Source organism: Puma concolor, chromosome A3 (genome assembly GCF_028749965.1).
Source record: "Puma concolor isolate L17-30 chromosome A3, mPumCon1.1.hap2, whole genome shotgun sequence".
In the NCBI taxonomy this organism is placed as follows: Eukaryota; Metazoa; Chordata; class Mammalia; order Carnivora; family Felidae; genus Puma; species Puma concolor.
In genome coordinates this window covers 115,939,702-115,957,300 of record NC_141669.1, presented here as the reverse complement: position 1 = coordinate 115,957,300, position 17,599 = coordinate 115,939,702, and the positions used below count along the sequence as shown (strand labels likewise).

The 17,599-nt window shown below is 58.1% G+C and overlaps 3 protein-coding genes across 4 annotated transcripts; 1 reads left to right on the top strand and 2 right to left on the bottom strand.

Annotated features, from left to right (window-relative positions):
* Positions 1 to 1,269: 1,269 nt before the first annotated feature.
* Positions 1,270 to 17,551, top strand: NECAB3 (N-terminal EF-hand calcium binding protein 3). 2 transcript variants are annotated; one of them, XM_086701997.1, is made up of 13 exons: positions 1,273 to 1,476; positions 3,422 to 3,446; positions 4,940 to 5,048; positions 6,042 to 6,067; positions 6,287 to 6,384; positions 14,276 to 14,412; positions 14,673 to 14,791; positions 14,897 to 14,976; positions 15,081 to 15,134; positions 15,649 to 15,761; positions 15,931 to 16,008; positions 16,522 to 16,613; positions 16,703 to 17,551. In XM_086701997.1, the coding sequence occupies exons 1-13, from the start codon at positions 1,360 to 1,362 to the stop codon at positions 16,729 to 16,731; spliced, it is 1,077 nt and encodes a 358-aa protein (XP_086558123.1). In that variant the 5' UTR covers positions 1,273 to 1,359; the 3' UTR covers positions 16,732 to 17,551. The 2 variants fall into 2 exon arrangements, with proteins under 2 accessions (XP_086558124.1, XP_086558123.1); XM_086701998.1 differs by lacking the exon at positions 15,931 to 16,008 and having other exon boundaries at positions 1,270 to 1,476.
* On the bottom strand, positions 7,507 to 8,464 carry ACTL10 (actin like 10). The gene has a single exon (XM_025931765.2). The coding sequence runs from the start codon at positions 8,344 to 8,346 to the stop codon at positions 7,609 to 7,611; it is 738 nt and encodes a 245-aa protein (XP_025787550.1). The 5' UTR covers positions 8,347 to 8,464; the 3' UTR covers positions 7,507 to 7,608.
* CA3H20orf144 (chromosome A3 C20orf144 homolog) lies at positions 11,443 to 12,837 on the bottom strand. The gene is made up of 2 exons (XM_025932061.2): positions 12,613 to 12,837; positions 11,443 to 11,892 (listed from the first exon to the last, which is right to left on the bottom strand). The coding sequence occupies exons 1-2, from the start codon at positions 12,739 to 12,741 to the stop codon at positions 11,482 to 11,484; spliced, it is 540 nt and encodes a 179-aa protein (XP_025787846.1). The 5' UTR covers positions 12,742 to 12,837; the 3' UTR covers positions 11,443 to 11,481.
* Positions 17,552 to 17,599: the final 48 nt, after the last annotated feature.

The following is a 17,599-nucleotide window of genomic DNA, read 5'->3' as shown; positions in this document are numbered from 1 at the left end:
CTTGGTTTCATTTCATTTGAGCCTCCCAGCCACAAGAAAGGTAGACTTCATCACCATTTTTATCTTAACTTAAAAACTGATCCAGTGAAGTGGTAAGTGAACTCCCCTCCCTTTCTCAGTCCCAGAGAGGCCACTCTGATTGCTGTGTTCCTTCCAGATGTTTCTGGGCATTTATAAATATGGAACAAATAATTACAACAGGCTGATTATGTGTCAGGTTCTTTCAGGTTCTGGGGACACATTCCCTGCCCTCATGGGACTCTTGGGATCTGTTGGAAGAGACTTACACAAATGGGAAGATCAGAGGGTTTCCTGGAAGGAGTGATGCTTGAGCTGAGAGCTGTAGGATAGTTACCTGAGGAGGAAAATAAGAACCCACTTAGCAGACAGGACATTGTGGTCAAAGGCCCCAGGGCAGGAGAGAGAGGGGCACAGAGGACCTCAGAGAAACCAGTGTGGAGTTGTGACGTGAGGGCTAGAGTGGAGAGAAGTTCAGTGTTGGGGTTTATTCAGGGGACAAGGACTCACTCGTGAGCCTGAGATAGCAGTGACATACCCTGTTTTATATTTTAAAAGCTCCCTTTGGCTGCTATGTGTTGGATGAACTGAAGAGGGGTCAGAATGGCAGAGGGGAGGGTAAAAAGGGCCGAGTTGAGTTTGAAAGGGGAGGGGAGGGTGACTGGGAGGCGATCCACACGGATCTGTTTAACCCTTAGGTGAGCTTTCTCTGAGCCAGGTCCTATTTTAAGCCCTTTACAGTCAGTGAGTCCCCACAACAATCCTATATGGTATCTACTATTACCCCCATTTTGCAGAAACGGATACAGACGCTCAGCTGAAGTCCCTTGCAGGTCTTACCCACAAGGTGTCAGTCTGTTCTGCAGTTTGCTTTGTCGACCCTACAGTGGTGTGGGACCTGCCCTCGGTGCCCCCGCCCCGCGCAGCCCTCTGTTCTGTTGCTGGCTGTGTAGTACTCCCAAGCAGACCGTCACTTGTCATTTACACAGCCGGTCCCGGCTGACAGTGACCCCTCGGGTCGTTCCTTACTCCACAGTTGCCAACCCTCCGGGAGCCTCTGGTAACAGCTGCAGAGGCGAAAGGTGTTGGGAGTTCTACGTTGTGCAGCTCTTGCCCACCTGGAGGCTGGAGTTTGCCTTTCCAGTCGGGAAGGCGAGGCCCTAGGGAGGGGCGGGCGGGGAGGGGGCCTCCGCGGCCAGCGGGGCGGGGGGTGGAGCCGCGGGGGGCGGGGCCCCGGGCGTCCGCGCCGGCGCCGATGGGCGGGCGTCCCCCGGAGTCCGAGGCGGCGGCGTCCAGAACCCGGAGCCGCAGCCCAGCCCGAGCCGAGTGGGTGGCGGCGCCATGGCGTGCGCGGGGCTGCTCACCGTGTGCCTGATCCGGCCGCCCGCGCCCGAGCCTCGGCGGTCCCCCGCGCCCGCGCCTGCCTCCGGGCCCGCCGGACACGCGCTCTTCCAGGACGTGAGTGGGGAGCGGGCAGGGGGCGAAGGCTCTCTAGCCCTGGGGTTGTCAGTCTCTCCAGGTCTGTCTGCTCTCTCCCTGTGTCGCTGGGCTCTCAGTCTGTCGCTGTCTCTCCTTACCCCCGTCTCTGCGTCTCTCTCTCTCTCCAGGTCTGTTTGGGGCCCTGCTTCTGTCTCTGGGTCTCTGCCTCTCACCATCTCTCTCTGACCCTGCTGTCTCCGTTCTCCCTTATCTTTGTCTCCTTTCTTTTGTGTCCGTTCTCAGACTCTCACTCTCCTTATCTCCTGGTTCGGTGTCACTGCCCCTGCTGCCCCCCCCCCCCCCCCCACACCGAGTCCACCCCATTTATGTGTCTGATGCAGTGGGGGCTGTCAACACTTGATCACAGGAGCAGTCCCCTCTCTGGCAATCCCAGGCTGGGCTGACCCAGTCAGGGGAGGCTGGAAGAATAAACAGCCCCCCAGACTGCTGATCCAGGGCTGATCCCAGAGTCCCATAGATCTGACCCAGGGGCCATGGAGTCCCATAGTTCGTCAGGACTGCCCACAGTGGTCTGTACCTCCCTCCTGTGTGTGGCAGGTGGCCCTGCAGCGCCCCCAGGGGCACCAACTAAGGGCAGCATAGCCAGGCCTCAGTCACTGCCTCAGGCCCCTTCCTCCCCTAGTGCTCAGCCCCATCCTGGCCCATTCACTACCCCCCCGCCCCCAGCTTCAGAGGTCTCTGCCTGCGGGAAAGACGGAAAGACGGCACTCCTGTCCACTCCCCGCTGCCCCCAGTGACTCAGCACCTTGACCGCAGTCCTGGATGGAAGGAATCTGTCCATCCCGCTTCCCAGATGGAAAAACCAAGGCCGGAGGAGTTAGGAACATGTCCACAATCACACAGAGGCAGAGGCTTGTTTGAGTGTGGCCCCAGGTGCCCTCATTCACAGCATAGCACCCCTTCTTGCCATCTCCATCTGCCCCAGCCAGGCCACACTGGGCTGCTGTGTGACCCGAGACAGTGGCAGACCTCTGAGTCAGGCTTCTGGCTAGGGGTTAGATTCATCCCAATGCTTCACTGACCCAGAGGTAACAGCTGGAGAGGAGTGGCATTCAGGACCTGGAGTTGTTAAGGGTTCTTTGTCCAGACTTTGGCCGGCCCCTCCTTGCCAGGTGTGCTGGTCTCCCATTTGCTGGGCTGCTTTGGATGACCTGGGAGTCTCTGGTCCCTGATCACGTCTTGACTCTGTCCCTTTCTGCCTCTGTTGCCCTTCATCTCTGCTTCTCTGTAAATACAATCTGTCCACCCTTGCTTTCTGCCACTCCCACTCCCCTTTGCACATGTGTGTGCGTGCACACACACACGCGCGTGCGAGCCTGCCCAAGGCCTTCACACTGAATCAGCCTCATAAGAAGCCCTGGCCCTGGAATGCTTAACCCCAGACACCCACAAAGAAAGGACTAGCCACTGTTTGCATATCAGGGTCTTAAGCACACAGGGAAAGAGCCTTGAGTGGGCAGAGTCTGGGATGGACCATGGCCATGCTGCAGAGTTAAGGGGTTCAGGTCTGGGACAAGTAGTGCCCAGGAACTTGGCCCATTTCCCCACCTTCTTCAAGCTGGGACTGTGGCAAGGGCTCATACCTCAGACAGAACCCAGGGTAGCCTCTGGGTGTGGGAGGTGGGGGTGCTGGAAGCTGGTGTGGAGCACCCCCTGTGGGGCCAGGACCTGCAGGAAATGTGAGCAAGTGGTGAGACCTGCTGTGTGATCTTCCTGTGCTCTCCTTGTTGGAAAGCCTCCCACAGGGCTGCTCTGGGCAGGGGTTTAGGACCAGGCTGGGCAAGAGGAAAGGCAAGGTTGTGGGGGGGTAGGCTGGCCAGCTGGGGCCCTGATGAGCTGGGTGGGGGCATCCTGCCTCCTAGGCGGCACTCACAGCTCCCGTCTGTGCCCCTTTGTCCTCCAGGTTTTCCGCAGAGCAGACAAGAATGGTGAGTGCGCCTTCCCTTGAGTCTACAGTGTGGGGAGGGGTGGGGGCCATCAAGGAGGCTCAGGGGAGTGTCACGGGTTTGGAAGCACAGTCTAGAATGGAGAAAAATCTTGGGAAGACCCAAATCAGGAGAATCGGTCAAGCCGTCCTTCCCAGAGGGGGTGCCATTTGGAATTCAGTTTGGCAGGATGGAGAGTGGAGGGAATGTGGTTTAGCCAGAGGCTGGAGGTGGGGGCATACTCTACCACAATGCCCCGGGCACAGGTATGGATAACTCTTCTATATGATTTCATGTTGTCCTCACAACCAACAGCTAGATGGGAATTCTTCATCCCATTTTACAGACTAAGGAGCACAGGCCCAGAGAGGTGAAGCAGGTTGCTTGAAGTCACACAGCCTTTAAGTGGTGGGCCTTGAATCCAGGTCTGTGTGATGCTTGGTTCCAAGCTTCCTGCGTAAGGGGCTTGGAAAGGTTGGGTGATGGAGATGAGGCTGTAGGGGATTGTGCTGTTAGATCTTTAGAGGGCTCAGTAACTTCCCATATGACTAACCACCTGGACCCAGGGAAGGCTTGCACAGGATGCTGCTGGGAATCAGCTTCCCCTGCTCTGGGTCCTGGGCAGTCTCAGACCCTGGTTTGGGAAAACCTTGAAAGCTAAAGCAGGAGCCCTCAAGGGAGCCCACGATCAAGTTGCTGCCCACAACTTGGAGCAGCCCACTGTGTCCTGATTGGCCAGGTGAGGGTCTGAGCTGAGGCAGCCGGTCAGCCTTGGCCTTACTTCCATCTGGGGTCTTCAGACCCTTTGGTGTTTCAGCCTCCTGGAGACAGGATCGTGTCCCAACCCATTGATCAGCCAGCACACATTTGGATCATAGCACTCTGTCTGGGGAGGCTCAGACCACCCCACCCCCCCAGCTCTGCTCCCCCAACCCCATCTGCTTAGAGACCTTACAGGCAAATTCCCGGTGTCTTTGGCCATCCCCCTGGTGCTCTTAGACTATTCCATAGCCCCTGTGAAGAGAAGGGCATTCCCTCCTGAGCCTGCCAGCCTGCGGCTTCTTGCAGGGGCTCCAACTCTTAGGAAGATCTCATCTGCCTCCTGGTGGCTTCTCTGTGAAGGGTGTGGGTACAGAGCAGCCTGGAGCCAGGCTTGGCGGGCAGAGACTGAGCCCCCAAGTCCTCCGAGTGATGTCTAGGTTCTGCCATGACCTGGCCATGTCCCAGGCTTTCCATTTGCTTCTTCATTTGGCAAGCATTTATTGAGTCCCTATGCAATGCCATGTGTGTGCTGCCTTGTCCTTTGGGTGCCTGAAGAGTGGACCCTGTTGCCTTAAGTGGGCACCCCTGGAGACTCTTTTGTCCCCAACAGCCAAGTCCCCCCAAGCTCAGAATTCCATTCCACCTGGCCAAGTAGCTTTAGGGGGTCTGAAGCTGGTGGCAGGGGTGCAGCCAGGGGTCAGGGATACCAGCTCTGCTCTCTGCTCCCACCCCAGATGATGGTAAGCTCTCATTTGAGGAGTTCCAGAATTACTTTGCTGATGGGGTTCTCAGCCCTGGGGAGCTGCGGGAACTGTTCAGCGGCATTGATGGGCCCTCCACTGAGTGAGTACGAGAACGGGTGGGTGAGCTGGGTGTAGATGTGAAGCTAGGCTCTCCCAGCCCCACGGTGTCCCCTGCCTCCTTATGGAGGATGGGGGGTTGCATAGGGAGAGAGGTGCTAGGGCTTGATGACAGCTTTACCCGCCCACTCACTCCCTCCCTGGCTCCAGCCTTGTCCATCACACTCCTTCCAGCTGGGACCCCAAAATAGCCCGGTCTGAGTCACCAGCCAGTGGTTCAGCCCACAGGTGTCCCCCTACCCCCCTCCCCATTCCCGCTTCCTGCAGGGACAAGGGGATGCCTGAGGATAGCTGGGCCTCACCTGCTTCCACGCATCGATGCAGGTTCATGAACACGCACATACCTCCCCATGTGTGCTCCCACATCTACGGGCCTTAGCAGGAGTCTGCATGCTTCCCTCCCCATGCTTCCTCACATGGGTGCATACACATACACAGCTGTCCCTCCCTCTCCCCCATCTCCTTAGAATAAATTTCAAACTCTGGGTCAGCGTTCAAGGCTTCCATGCCCTTCCCTACTCTGAGGCTTGGGCTGGACCTTTTATTTGCAATGTTGCCACCTCCCCACCACCAGACACTCAGATCAAATTCCTTGTCCTTGAAGGCCTAACTTAAGCACCCTCCTTCTGGAAGTCCTCCCTAACCTACCAAGTAATACCCCAGGCCTTCTCTGAACTTACCCAGACCTGGTTTTCCCTTCCCGGCTCTGATTATACTCCTCTCTGGCCTGTGTCCACATTTCTCTCCCTGGTCCTGAGTTCCCCTTGGAGGCCAAGAGTGGGTCTGAATTTTCGCCCTCAGTAATACCCTTGCTGACCCCATTGGCCCACTGAGCAGCTTAAATTGGGTGGAGGCAGAAGCAGCCTCCTCATCAGGCTGAGCTGGGGTGGGCAGTGGGAGGAACATTGGCTTCAAAGTCTCAGGTCACCAAGCTTAAGTCTGTGGGACTGAAGCGTGCCTCCTCTTTTTCCTGCAGCAATTTGGAAACGGAGAAACTATGTGGTGAGTAGGTCCACGGGAGCTCTGGTCTCCTGGCGCCCCTGGGCAGGTGGGCATGATGTTCCTTGGAGGCTGTTCCTTCTCTCCTAATGGAACAAGATGGGCTTGCCTCAGGATATGAGGCCTGGTTGGCTGTTGAGGAATCCCAGGTTGGGTAAATGAGGCCACGGAGCAGGAGTAGGGGGTGGTCTGGGAACCTTTGAGCACCTTCTCTGCCTGCAGACTATTTCTCAGAACACCTGGGTGTCTACCGGCCTGTGCTGGCCGCACTGGAGTCACTGAACTGTGCCGTGCTCACTGCCATGGACACCACCAAGCTGGTGAGTGGAGGGGTTGATGGTGGAGGGCCTGGAATGAGGGCAGGGGTGTCTGCTGTCCTATGGGAGCCTCTACTGTCATGGCTCAGGGCTGTGAAGCTAGAGGCTTGGGTTCTCTCCCACATTCTGGCTGTGTACCTTTATCTCTCTGGGCCTCAGTTTACTCATCTGTAAACTGGGGATAATAATAGAGCTTACCTCCATACATTTGATGTGACAGAGAAATGAGAATGAAGGCAGGGATTTTTGCCTTTCGTGTTCTCTATTCCCAGCACCCAGAGCTGTGCCTGGCACACAGCAGCCACTTGCTACCTGGAGCTCCTGCTGCTGCTGTTTTTATTATTGGCCAGACCTAACTATTGTGGGGTATCAAGCCCAGGACCCAGCAGGGATGGGCTGGGAGGTGGGCATACTCACACACAGCCACAGGCCCATGCTAGTGTGTGGAACCTGGTGGGGCAGGGCCTGGCCTGAGGACACGTGTAAGGCAGGCAGACATGTAGCACCCAAGTGTTTGTATGCATGCGTGGCCACGTGTGTATACGAGCACAAACAGTGCTCACAGCCAGGGCTCTAGGCTCTTGGAGAGCGACTTCAAAAACACAAGCCACCCCTCCCTTTGTATGTTTCTTTTAAGAAATGTCTCCACCTCCCTTTGTCCCATAGCTCTTAATAAGGAGGCAAGGAGGGAACAGTGAGGATTGTGTGTGACCCCATATTTACAGAAGGGGAAACTGAGGCCTTCAGTGAGTCAATGATCAGCTAAGGACAGGGTTTCCTTTTCTGGTTGCTTCTCCATGGGTTTTAGTAGGTTTTCTGCCGTTGAGGCTTAGCATAGGATGGGAATCCAAATAGTACATGATGAGCAGTTGTGATAATTTCCATGATGTGTTGTGATAATTTCCATATCTGTGGCCTGGACACAAGTGGGAGTGTTATCTTCCTTGTTGCCATGGAAACGGGGCCCTGGGGGTAGGCACCTGGACTGGTATTCTCTGAACTGGCACTGGTTATGGTAGATCCAAACTGCAGGTCAAAGTGAGGGTCCTTGGGATCTCGACCACCTCCTCCTGGCTCAGTAAGGGGTAGGAGTGACTCATCAGCACATGATGACTCTGCCACCTCCAATCACTTGAGACTTTTATTTGGCACTCAATGCCTCTGATAGAGCTATAGCTCAGCCCACCGTGCCCCTCATGTGGCACCTCCCCTCCAGTCCAACATGACTCAGTTGAACACTTCGTGCACCAGCCTGGAGCCACACTCCTGGTACATGGCCCGGGTTATCCAGCGCTGTTGGAAGGAACGCAAGGAGGCCACCATGGAGCCACCTGTCCACACTGCTGTGCCACGCCCAGGCTTGGCCACCAGGTGAGGCCGCAGTGCCCCATAGCCATGCCTCCGGCACTGCGCCTCTAGCTCCATTTCCAGGCGCTCAGTGAAGCCAGGGAAAAGCGTGGAACCACCGGCCAGCACCACGGTATCGGCCAGCCGTGTCCTTAGAGTCGCAGGGACCCTCTGCAGTGCCTGGAAGGCCAGTGCAGGCAGTCCTGGCTCGGCCTGGCCTAGCAGACTCGGCTGGAAGATGGGTTCCGGGCAGCGGAAGCGCTCGCTGCTGAGGCAGAAAGAGCACCCGTTGCCTAAACAGAAACTGACCGGATGGTGGCGGTCAGAGTTACGAAGGTCACCCTCAAAGTCCAGCGACACATAGCAGCAGCGCTTCTTGAGCTGTGTGATGGCCTTGCGGGGCAAGGCCCGCAGCGATGGATCAGGGCACGTTGCCACCAGCAAGTCCCGCAGGTAGCGCGACAGGGTGCTGCCTGCGATGTCCAGCCGGAAGGTGGCCTCGTGCCACGAGTGGCCCGCATAGACGGGTGTGGCGTGGCACACGCCTGCACCTGCCTCTACGGCCAGCCCGCTGAACGCGCCAGTGGAGCAGAGCGCCAACAACGCCGTGCTGGCCATGTGGCACGCAGGCACCACCAGGGCCTCGAACAGCAGCTCGGCCACCTTCTCGCGGCTCGCGGGCGGCGCCGACGGCGAGTCACTCACTAGCACGGGCCACTGCTCCGGGCACACCCGCAGGCCGCCCACCAGCAGGCGCTCCCACAGCCCCTCCAGTGCCTCCCAGTCCACCACCACGCCGTGCTTGATGGGGTGCGCCCGTTCCACGCCGCCCGCCAGCCCGCAGCCGGGTGCGCGGGTACACACCGGCCGGTCCCAGGTGGGCACCAGGCTGGAGCTCTTCAGCACCAGGCGGGGCTGGCGCTCGCCCCCGAAGCCCGCCTTGATGAAGCCCGAGCCCTGGTCTACCACCACCGCCACGCGGCCCAGCGAGGGCAGCCGACGGACCCGGCGGCTCCCGGACCTCCGGGACACCGACGCCACGGCGCCTCTCCCGGCTCGACCCCGCCCTTCGCCAGAGGCCCCGCCCCCGGCCTCACTGGAGGCCCGCCTTTCAGCTCTTGGCTCGGGCCCCAGGCCTAAGTCTTGGCCTTTCTGGTTACAGAACTAGCGCCTTCAATTCTTGGCTCCGGCCTCTGGTCCTGAGCTCCCACTCTTCCGGCCAGACTGGACGTCTCTTTTCAGCTCTTGGCTCTGCCCACAGGCCCGAGCACCCGCCACTAATTTGAGCGTCAGTCTCCGCTCCTGCGGGCTCCGGCCGCTTTTGGCCCTCTTTGCCCTCCTGTGGCTCAAGGCTCAAGACCCACCTTGCACCAGGCCCACCCCTCTGAGGACTCGCCTCCGCTATGTGGCTCCGCCCCCTCAGTCCTGGTGGACGTAGATGTTGAGAGGGCCTCGTTCAATCCTTCTAGATGAGAAGCCTCTGGGAGCAGCAGGGCTCTAACAATGATGGGGCCTTGTGGCAGTGTCCTCCGGACATATATCCTTACTTGGGGACCCAGGAGTCCAGCCCAGTCCTTGAGCCCCAGAAGGTCTCCTGGCACCTCTCTCTTGGCCTTGACTTAAGGTAAGAGGGGGTGGTCAGAGAAGGAAGGAAAAGAACTCGGATTGGACTCATTGTGACCTCAGTCCTCAGTACCTGCTGTATTCCACAGACCTCTCCCATGAGAACTCCCTGGACCCATCCTCTCTCCTGAGACAGGACCAAGAGCAGTGATTTTGGCATCAGGGGATCCGGCCTCAGCTGTCCAGCACAACCAGAATGCTTCAGATTATCCGATGTACTCTGGCCGATGTGCAGCAGTCTCCTCCCCACTCCCTTCATGCTGAAGGGAAAGCTCTTAATCACAGATCTGTAGCCACTCATAGGACCTATGTGAGCTCAGCCCTGAGGGGCCCAGGCAGCCCACATAGGGACCCTACCTGCAGGGGCTTCCACGTATGGACTCCAGTGGACCCGAGGAGTTTGTGACTCAGTTCTGAAGATGACTCACTGTGCCCCCCTGAGCAAGTCCTAATCTCTCTCTGGGCTCACTTTCTTCCTCCAGAACGTACTAATAATCCTCACATAGGAAAAAGGCCACTTCTAGTCTCTGCAGAGTCTATTATTCTCTTTAGGACCATTTCGGTTGTAAGTAGAAGACCTACTCAACTGAGCTTAAGCTAAAATAGGGATTTGATTACAAGGATCTTGTAGGCCTTATGGACGCCAAGAACAAAGATGAAATCAGGTTTCAGGAACAGACTGGACGCAGGGCCTAGCTGCAGGATGTGTACAGGCTCTGCATTGTTTTATTCTTCTGAAGACTGGCTTCAGCCCATGCATGCTCACGTAGAAAACAGTCTCTCACATCTTCTGAATTACAGTCCCAGGAAAGAGGCTGATAGGACCAGCCTAGGCCAATCACGTATGGCCAGGATGTGTGGCCACATTGAAGGACATGGTTACCTTGATTTTAACCACAGGGATGGCAAGAAAGGGTATGTTTTTATAAGCATTTGGGGAGATGCTGTGGGTCATGCAACCTCCAGCCTGACGCAGGGGATACGGAAGGGATGTCAATTGTGTTGACACTAACGGAAGTGCATCTGTAGCAGAAGCCGGGCCTGTGTCTTTAATGAGCTGGGACCTTCACCCCCTGCTGCATCTGTCCCCTTTGGGACATTCTGAGGTGGTCACCAGTGGAAGGCTGGCTACAGGTTCGGTAGGGCTGGGGCAGCACTCAGGTCTGGAGCTGGGTTTGGGGCCCAGGAAAATGAGAAGTAGCTGGGTCTTTCTTACAGATAACATGCCAGGCCTCTCCTGGGTGGATTAGGGAGGTGAACCTTGCATTGGAGACCACAGTGGCAATATAGCCAGAGCAAGGGTGAGGATATGAGTCACTCAGAAGCCCTAGAGGGAAAGACTAAGGCTGGGGGCTGAGCTTGCATTTGACAACAATAAGTTTGGGCGTTTCCCTCTGGGCTTTGGAGAAATCAGTGGGAGCTTAGGAGCGGAGCCAACTGTCCTACAGACAGCTAAGTGGTTTGGAAGAAGTCTCTGACTGCAATGTGGGGAAGGGGATGGCACAAGGTAGGGTGAGGGACAAGTGATGAGGTGGCTTGGGGGTTACCAAGCAGAGTGGGGTAGGAGTGAGGGGTCAGAAGCCCCCAGACCCCAGCCTCTCCTCCTGGGTGCTCTCACAGGCAGAATGTGAGTCTCAGGCCCCAGCCCAGCTGACCGTGGGACCCTCACAGTTTTTTCCAGGATGGTGGTGTCTGTTGCCTCCGCCCCCTGCCTAAGAAGGACTTGTGGATGTTGAGGACTCTTGAAGATGTTAGGTTTTGGCTGGAGGCAGGTCCCTCCTCCTAGCGTGCCCACACCGGGGTTTGCCCAAACTCACCTCCCTTGGGCCTGCAAACCCGAAGGTCTGACCCGGGCCTGGAGTTGGAGGAGGAGGAGGGAAACAGCTTCCCTCCACTGTGGCAGGGTGTCCCTCCCCACCTGGGGGCAGGGGTTCTGACGCTTGGGTCACAAGGAAGGAGAAGGCTCGGTTTTGGCGCCAAGCCATTGCCGTTGCTCTGCCCTCAGCCCTACCGTTTCATCCGCGTCTCGCTCTGGGCCCGGTTACCCCCGCCCAGTTCTGCGCCTCCTAAGACAGAGCCAGCAGGCGCCAGGGGTGCTATGCGCTCTTTATTGGGCCACGGGCCGGGCGCTCAGGGCCGCGGGCGAGGGCAGCGGCGCCGCTTGCGCGGCTGCTCCTCGGCGGGGTCGGCCTCGCGGTTCGCCTGAACGTCGGTCAGCAGGCGCGAGTAGAGCCGCTGCCAGCCCTGCGCGACCTTGGCCCCGCCCCCCGCTCCGGGCGCGCCGGCCGCGCAGCGCCCCTCCTGCAGCCGCGCGTCCAGCAGCAGCAGCAGGACCAAGAGCGTCTTCATCTTTCGCGCGCGTGCGCCCTCGCGCCGATCAGCGCAGTCGCCCGCTCCTCGCAGCGTGGGCGCCGCCGCCGGGGAGCCCACGGGGGCGCCCGTCGCGTCCTCGCCTGGACGCCCGGGCCGCGCGCCTGAGCCCGCCGCCACGTCGGATAGCTGCTGCTGCTTGTCCAAGGGGAAAAGCAGCACGATCTTGGCCTGGGGCGGGGCGGGAGCGTGAGGGGGAAGAGCGTACAGCGCCTTCTTCTTGAGGATCCTCACCCACCCAGATCCAGTCTCCCAGGACTCTGCCCCCTTTACATTTCCAGGACTCCCGCTCTCCTCCCGTGCTCGGGGGCGGGAGTGGGTCTCTCCCGGTCCCATTGCCCAGGACACCTGGCTTCCCTCTGGAAACGTTCACCCACCGTAGCTGACCTCCTGAGACTTGCACCGTCTGCGATTATGGGATCTTTGCCTGCCCTCCCAGCCTTAGTAGCGGGAGTCTCACCCCCCGGACCCCCTCCAGGGCCTCTGCCCACTCGAAGAAGGGGAAAAGTAGCATGTTTTGAGGCTGGGAGCTGGAAAGGGGGCATAAAGGACCTCCCTGTGCCCATAGCCCCTGCGGTACCAACTAAGGCTGATTCACCACGCAGAACCCTCTACTTCTCTGTGGGGAGTTGGGAGAATCCCTTCCGGCCCACCCTCCTGGGCTCCCGTCTCCTAATTTCTCCTGGTTGCTTGAATCCCTGCCCTCCCTCTGGGCTTTTAGGACCCAACCACACTACGTGGGTTCCTGGGACTGCCATCTTCAGAGGGGTTATCCAAGCCCTTCCATGCGCCTCGGACTTATGCCCACAACGCCTAGAATCCCAGCATCCCCTCCTGCCCACCTGTTCAAGTTCCCCTGACTCCCACCTGCCCTAACACCCTGGCACTCACGTTTGGCTTCTTCCGCTTGAGATGGCTGAAGAACTGCTGTTTCCACCCAGCCTTGTCCATGTCAGGTGGCCTCTCCCTGCAGGCCTGCTTGGGCACTTTGGTTCTCTTGTGAGAACTGTTGTTTCCCATGGCAGGGCTGGTCACCACTGGAGGCCACAGCCCATGCTGCCTCTGCCCTGCCCTCTGGCTGGGGGAGGGGCACTCTTGTCCCCACTCTATCCTGGGGAGGCCACATTGTGACCTCATAGGTCACCCTCACCCGCTGTAGGCTCTAAGCTCCTCCTCCTAGAACCCACAGGCGAATCTTGGCTCCATTTACTCTGGCTGTGACTTCTGGCCTTGGTTTCTCAGGTGTAAAACTGGGCTGATAATCACAAATAAGGCAATGCTTGGAAGGCGCTTAGTGGTGAGTAGAGAGGAATTTTTGTGGTCCCGGTTTGAATTCTGACTCTGCCACTAACTAATTGTGTGATCTTGGCCCAAGGTAATTAATTGCTCCAGGCCTCAGTCTTCTCATCTACAAAATGGGGTCCATTATGGTTTTTATAAGTTGTTATGAGGATTAAATGAAATTCTGCTTGGAACAGGGCATGGCACAGAGGGTGCTTGTGGCAGCTGGGTTTTTTGGTTGCAAGCAACAGAGACTCGATCGACCATCTTAAGCGCTCAAAAGGGAATTTATTGGAAGGATTTCAGAGAGCTCAGAGCATGGCCAGGAAGTCTGGAGAACGAGGCTTGGAGACAGGGCAGAAACCACTGGCCTAAGAGTGAGAGCACCTGGCCCCCATTCTGTTCCTGCCTCCCAGCTCATGAGCCTGGCCCAGCAGGGCCCATCTGATGGCTGAGCAGAGGCAGGTCATGGAAAGAAATGAAGCCCCTGATGGATGTTGCCTCTGGAGCCCTTTGTGGAAGGTGGGCAAGCACTGGACTTTGGCTTCTCAGGACTCCCATCCTGGGCTGTGTCCTATGTAGGAATTAGTTCACTGAAGTTTTTCAACCGCTCGGTGAGACGGCTATTATCCTCCCTGTTCTCTAGGTGAGGAAACTAAGGCACAAGGAGGCGAAGGTAGTTGGAGAGTCTCTGAGCATCTCAAATGGGCAGTGTAGGGACTGGCATGTCGGCCTTGTCTCTCTGCCCACGTTGGGAGGGGCTGAGTGGAGGCTAGTGATGTAGGAATCAGTGCTATGTGTATAAGCACTGTTTTGTATCTGCAGCTCCTAGTAGAAGTTACGTATTTGTTGCATGGATGAGTGCATGAATGAATGCATGCATAGATCATGAGTTTAGGGCCAACTGGTGAGCATGGGGCCACATCACACCATCATTTTGCCTCATGCCTTCGGATGCCATGTGACCTGCCTTACACCCCCCTCTCTGCCCCTGCCACCACCAGCCTGGCTAAAGGTGGCCCAACAGGGAAGGGGCCTTAGGGCCCAGAAAATGGCAGATGCCTCCCTGTAAAGGTGGCCTTACACCTCCCAGGAAGGGAGGCCAGGCCCTGCTCCCAGTCCCAGAACTGTCCTGCTCTGGTTGCATGCTCTCTGCTCTTCATGCTGTACTATTGCTTGGATGGGCAAGGGTAGGGGAGCAGGACAGTGGCTCCCCATTCAGAAATATATGCTTGGGGCCAGGATATGTTGAGCATGCTCCCTCTGCCCCCAGGAATATGAGCGGGCCTCCAAGGTGGACCAGTTTGTGACCCGCTTCCTACTGCGGGAGACGGTGAGCCAGCTACAAGCCCTGCAGAGTTCGCTGGAAGGGGCGTCAGATACCCTGGAGGCCCAGGCCCGTGGCCCACGGTATGTGAGGTGCCCTGCTGGTCATTGTCTCCACATTCCAGGGCCTTCAGCTTTCATCACATTCCGCAGCTCCAGCATCCCAGAGCCCATTATTCTTGTTCTTGGACAGGGAGGCCAAGAAGGGGTGTGAGGGAGCGGCTGGCTGGGCCTCAGTGTCCCAGGAAGCCTGTCTTGCTCCACCCAGGCCCAGCCCTGTGCAGGGGCCCCAGTCCTTGGCCTGTGGGTCTGGGAGCAATGGGCTGACCCTCCACTTCTCTTAGGTCAGATGAAGACAGTGTGGAGGTACAGAGCAGGCCCCATGGCTGCCGGAGGGCAGGGCGCAGGGCCCCGCGGAGCGTCAGTCGGTCACCCACCTGGTCTCCTGGCTCCTCGGACACAGGTGCCCCCGGTGCCCACTCACCCACTGCCTCTCAGCTCATCCTGAGAGGCTTCCCAACCCGAGGGGGCCCATGCCTGACTTCCCCCCATGGGTGTCCCACCCCAGGGCAGAGCTCAGAAGCTGAGATGCAGTGGCGGCTCCAGGTCAACCGTCTCCAGGAGCTCATTGACCAGCTTGAGTGTAAGGTGAGTGACCAGGTGGCCAGTTCCCCAAGGGGGAGGTTCTTCCTGGAATCTACATAAGCCAGGCACACACCGGGGGCCTTGCCCACACTCTGTGTCCCTCATAGGCCCCCCGGCTGGAACCCCTGCATGAAGAGGAGCTTACCAAGGGGCCTGGCTCGGTGAGTCCAGGAGAGGGACAGGCAACTGGGTATTGGGCCAGGACGAGGTGCTCATCAAATGAGGGGTTTCACGGGGACTGCTGCCTGCTTGGCCTCTGTGTTACACACATGCCCATTTCCCAGGCTTGGCCCAGCCCTCGTCCCCCAAGCCTGGCAGGTGCTGGGTTCTGGCCCTTCCTCTGTGACCCTGTAGAAATCACTGTCGCTCTCTGGGTATTAGTTCACTTCATCTGTGTTCCTGAAAGCTGGGTCTGGGGTGTGTGGGTGGAGGCTAGAGGGGGAAGTGGTGGCATGCTGCTGGAGGGGGGGGCAGTGGCTGGATCAAGGCAATGATCTTGGCCATGAGGAGAGGCTGGAGGCAGGGATGCTGGGGGCCAGGTTGGGGCAGGAGCTTGACCTCACGGTAGGCGGGGCTGGTGCAAGTCAAGAAGGGCGGAGTCCTCCTGAAGGCCAGAGCCAGTCCTTCCCCTGGGCCCTGCCTCACCCTGGCTCACCAGGCTGCCTCTCTTGCCAGCACATCCTCGTGGCCCAGAGGCAGGTGCACGTGGCAGAGGAAGCCCTGCAGGATTTCCACCGTGCCCTGTGCTGCTATGTGGACTTCACAGGGGCCCAGAGCCGTTGCCTGCAGTGAGTCCCTAGCTGGCCAGTGGGCTGGCCAAGGTCAGGGGAGGGGGGTGAGCAGGGCAAAGTGCTGGGGCTGGGCGTCCTTGGCCAAGGCTCCCGTCAGACACCCAGGCTGGGTGGGCAGTGGTGGTGGTAGCCTGGGCCTGGCCTGGCCATCTCTTTGGCCCCACAGTGTGTCTGCCCAGAAGATGCTGGACAATGCCTCTTTCACCCTATATGAGTTCTGGCAGGATGAGGCCTCCTGGAGAAGGTATGAATGGTATCTGAAAGCTAAAGTTTATTGAGTATGGGCCCTGGAGTGAGTCAGGCGTGGGTTCAAATCATCCTCTATTAATCACTGGCTGTGTGACCTCGGGAGAGTTACTCATCCACTCTGAGCCCCAGTGATCTTTCCAAAATGAGAGTCATAATAGGTCTACCCTTCTATGAGCCAAACGAGATGGTGTATGAAAAGCTGAGCACGATGGCAGGAACACAGTAGATGGCGGGCACTCAGTGAATACACACTGTTACCACCGTGCCACGGTCTATGCCAAGCACCCACGTATTATTTCACGTCATCCCCCCAGTGTCCCGGTACAGTAGGCACTATTGTCCCCATTTCACAGACAGAGAACCGAGGCTCAGAGCCAATGTGAGGCAGGACCGGGATCTGAATCCAGACAGTAGGTAGAACAGGGTGGGGGTGGGGAGCTCTCAGCCATGTGGTCTTGCTCTTCGAGGGACCAGCTCCAGCCTCAGGTCACTCCACGGCCCTCCCCAGGCACCAGCAGTCCGCCTGCAGTAAGGCCTTCCAGCGCATCCTCATTGACCACCTGCGAGCTCCAGACATCCTCACCACTGTGTTCTTCCCAGGTATACTGTGGCCCCCGACCCTGCTCTACAGCCCTACGGAGTGGCAGTGGGCCCCTGATGGCCTCTGACCCTCAACCTCTGACCCCTAGCCTCCTGGTGGATTATGAATAATAACTGAGCCTGACCTGCATAAGCCAAGGCCCTGGGGCCCTACCTGCCTCCTTCTGGAGCTTCTCGACTGGTTGACTCAGCACCAAGACCAAGGATGCTGCCACTCTTAGAACTGGGGCCGGGCTCTCAAAGGTCCCCCTGCCCCAGACCCAGCTGGTGGAGAGTCTCTCAGCCCAGGGATCAGGGACTGGGCTGCTCGCTTTCTATTTATTTATCAGTGTATTTTATTGTTTGTAGCTTTGGCCTCTGAGGCATTCTGGCCTCTGCCTGGCTCAAGAAGCTTGGATTTGGTCACCTCTGTCCCAGCCTTGTGTGACACAGAGGAAGGAGGTCGCTTCCCTCTCTGGGTGGGCCTCGGGCTGTCTGGCTGCCTAGTGGGTACCCTGCTTTCTTCCTGCTGTCTTGGGGCCAGGCTTCTGCTCTTCCTCAGCCAGCAGCAGAACCAGGGCTGATGCTCAGGGACACCACCCCCACCCCCCCACCACCAAACCTCGACCCCTGAGGCTGGGCCGGATCCGTCTGCAGTGTGGGGTAAGGACCTGGGTGTCCCCATCACCCTCCTGGGTTAGCAGGCTTCCAACTCTTCCAGCACCCTTGGCTGCACCAGAGACCTCGGCAAGATCCTGGGTTGGTTTGCATGTCATTTGCATATATTTTGCATGTTCATGCCTACCCACACTCAGGGCACTATGGGAAGTCCCAAGGTGACCTTGCCAAGTAGCAATAATTTGGGCCCAGTGTCACCTGCTCCCCCCAGATACCTCCAAACCCCAACCCCCAGCCCAAGACCCCAGCACAGAGGCAATAAAGGCAGTGGTCACCTCTGGTGTTGTGTCCTCTCTCTCCCTCTGCAAGAAGGCCAGGCCCTGGGGTTG

Excerpts from the sequence above, each read along its gene's own strand:
- CA3H20orf144 (XM_025932061.2), bottom strand. The coding sequence starts at position 12,741 with ATGGGAAACAACAGTTCTCACAAGAGAACCAAAGTGCCCAAGCAGGCC. Across the intron at positions 11,893-12,612 it reads TCAAGCGGAAGAAGCCAAAC|GCCAAGATCGTGCTGCTTTT; the intron begins GTGAGTGCCAGG and ends GCCCCGCCCCAG.
- NECAB3 (XM_086701997.1), top strand. The coding sequence starts at position 1,360 with ATGGCGTGCGCGGGGCTGCTCACCGTGTGCCTGATCCGGCCGCCCGCG. Across the intron at positions 1,477-3,421 it reads GACACGCGCTCTTCCAGGAC|GTTTTCCGCAGAGCAGACAA; the intron begins GTGAGTGGGGAG and ends TTTGTCCTCCAG. Across the intron at positions 6,068-6,286 it reads GGAAACGGAGAAACTATGTG|ACTATTTCTCAGAACACCTG; the intron begins GTGAGTAGGTCC and ends CTCTGCCTGCAG.
- ACTL10 (XM_025931765.2), bottom strand. The coding sequence starts at position 8,346 with ATGGCCAGCACGGCGTTGTTGGCGCTCTGCTCCACTGGCGCGTTCAGC.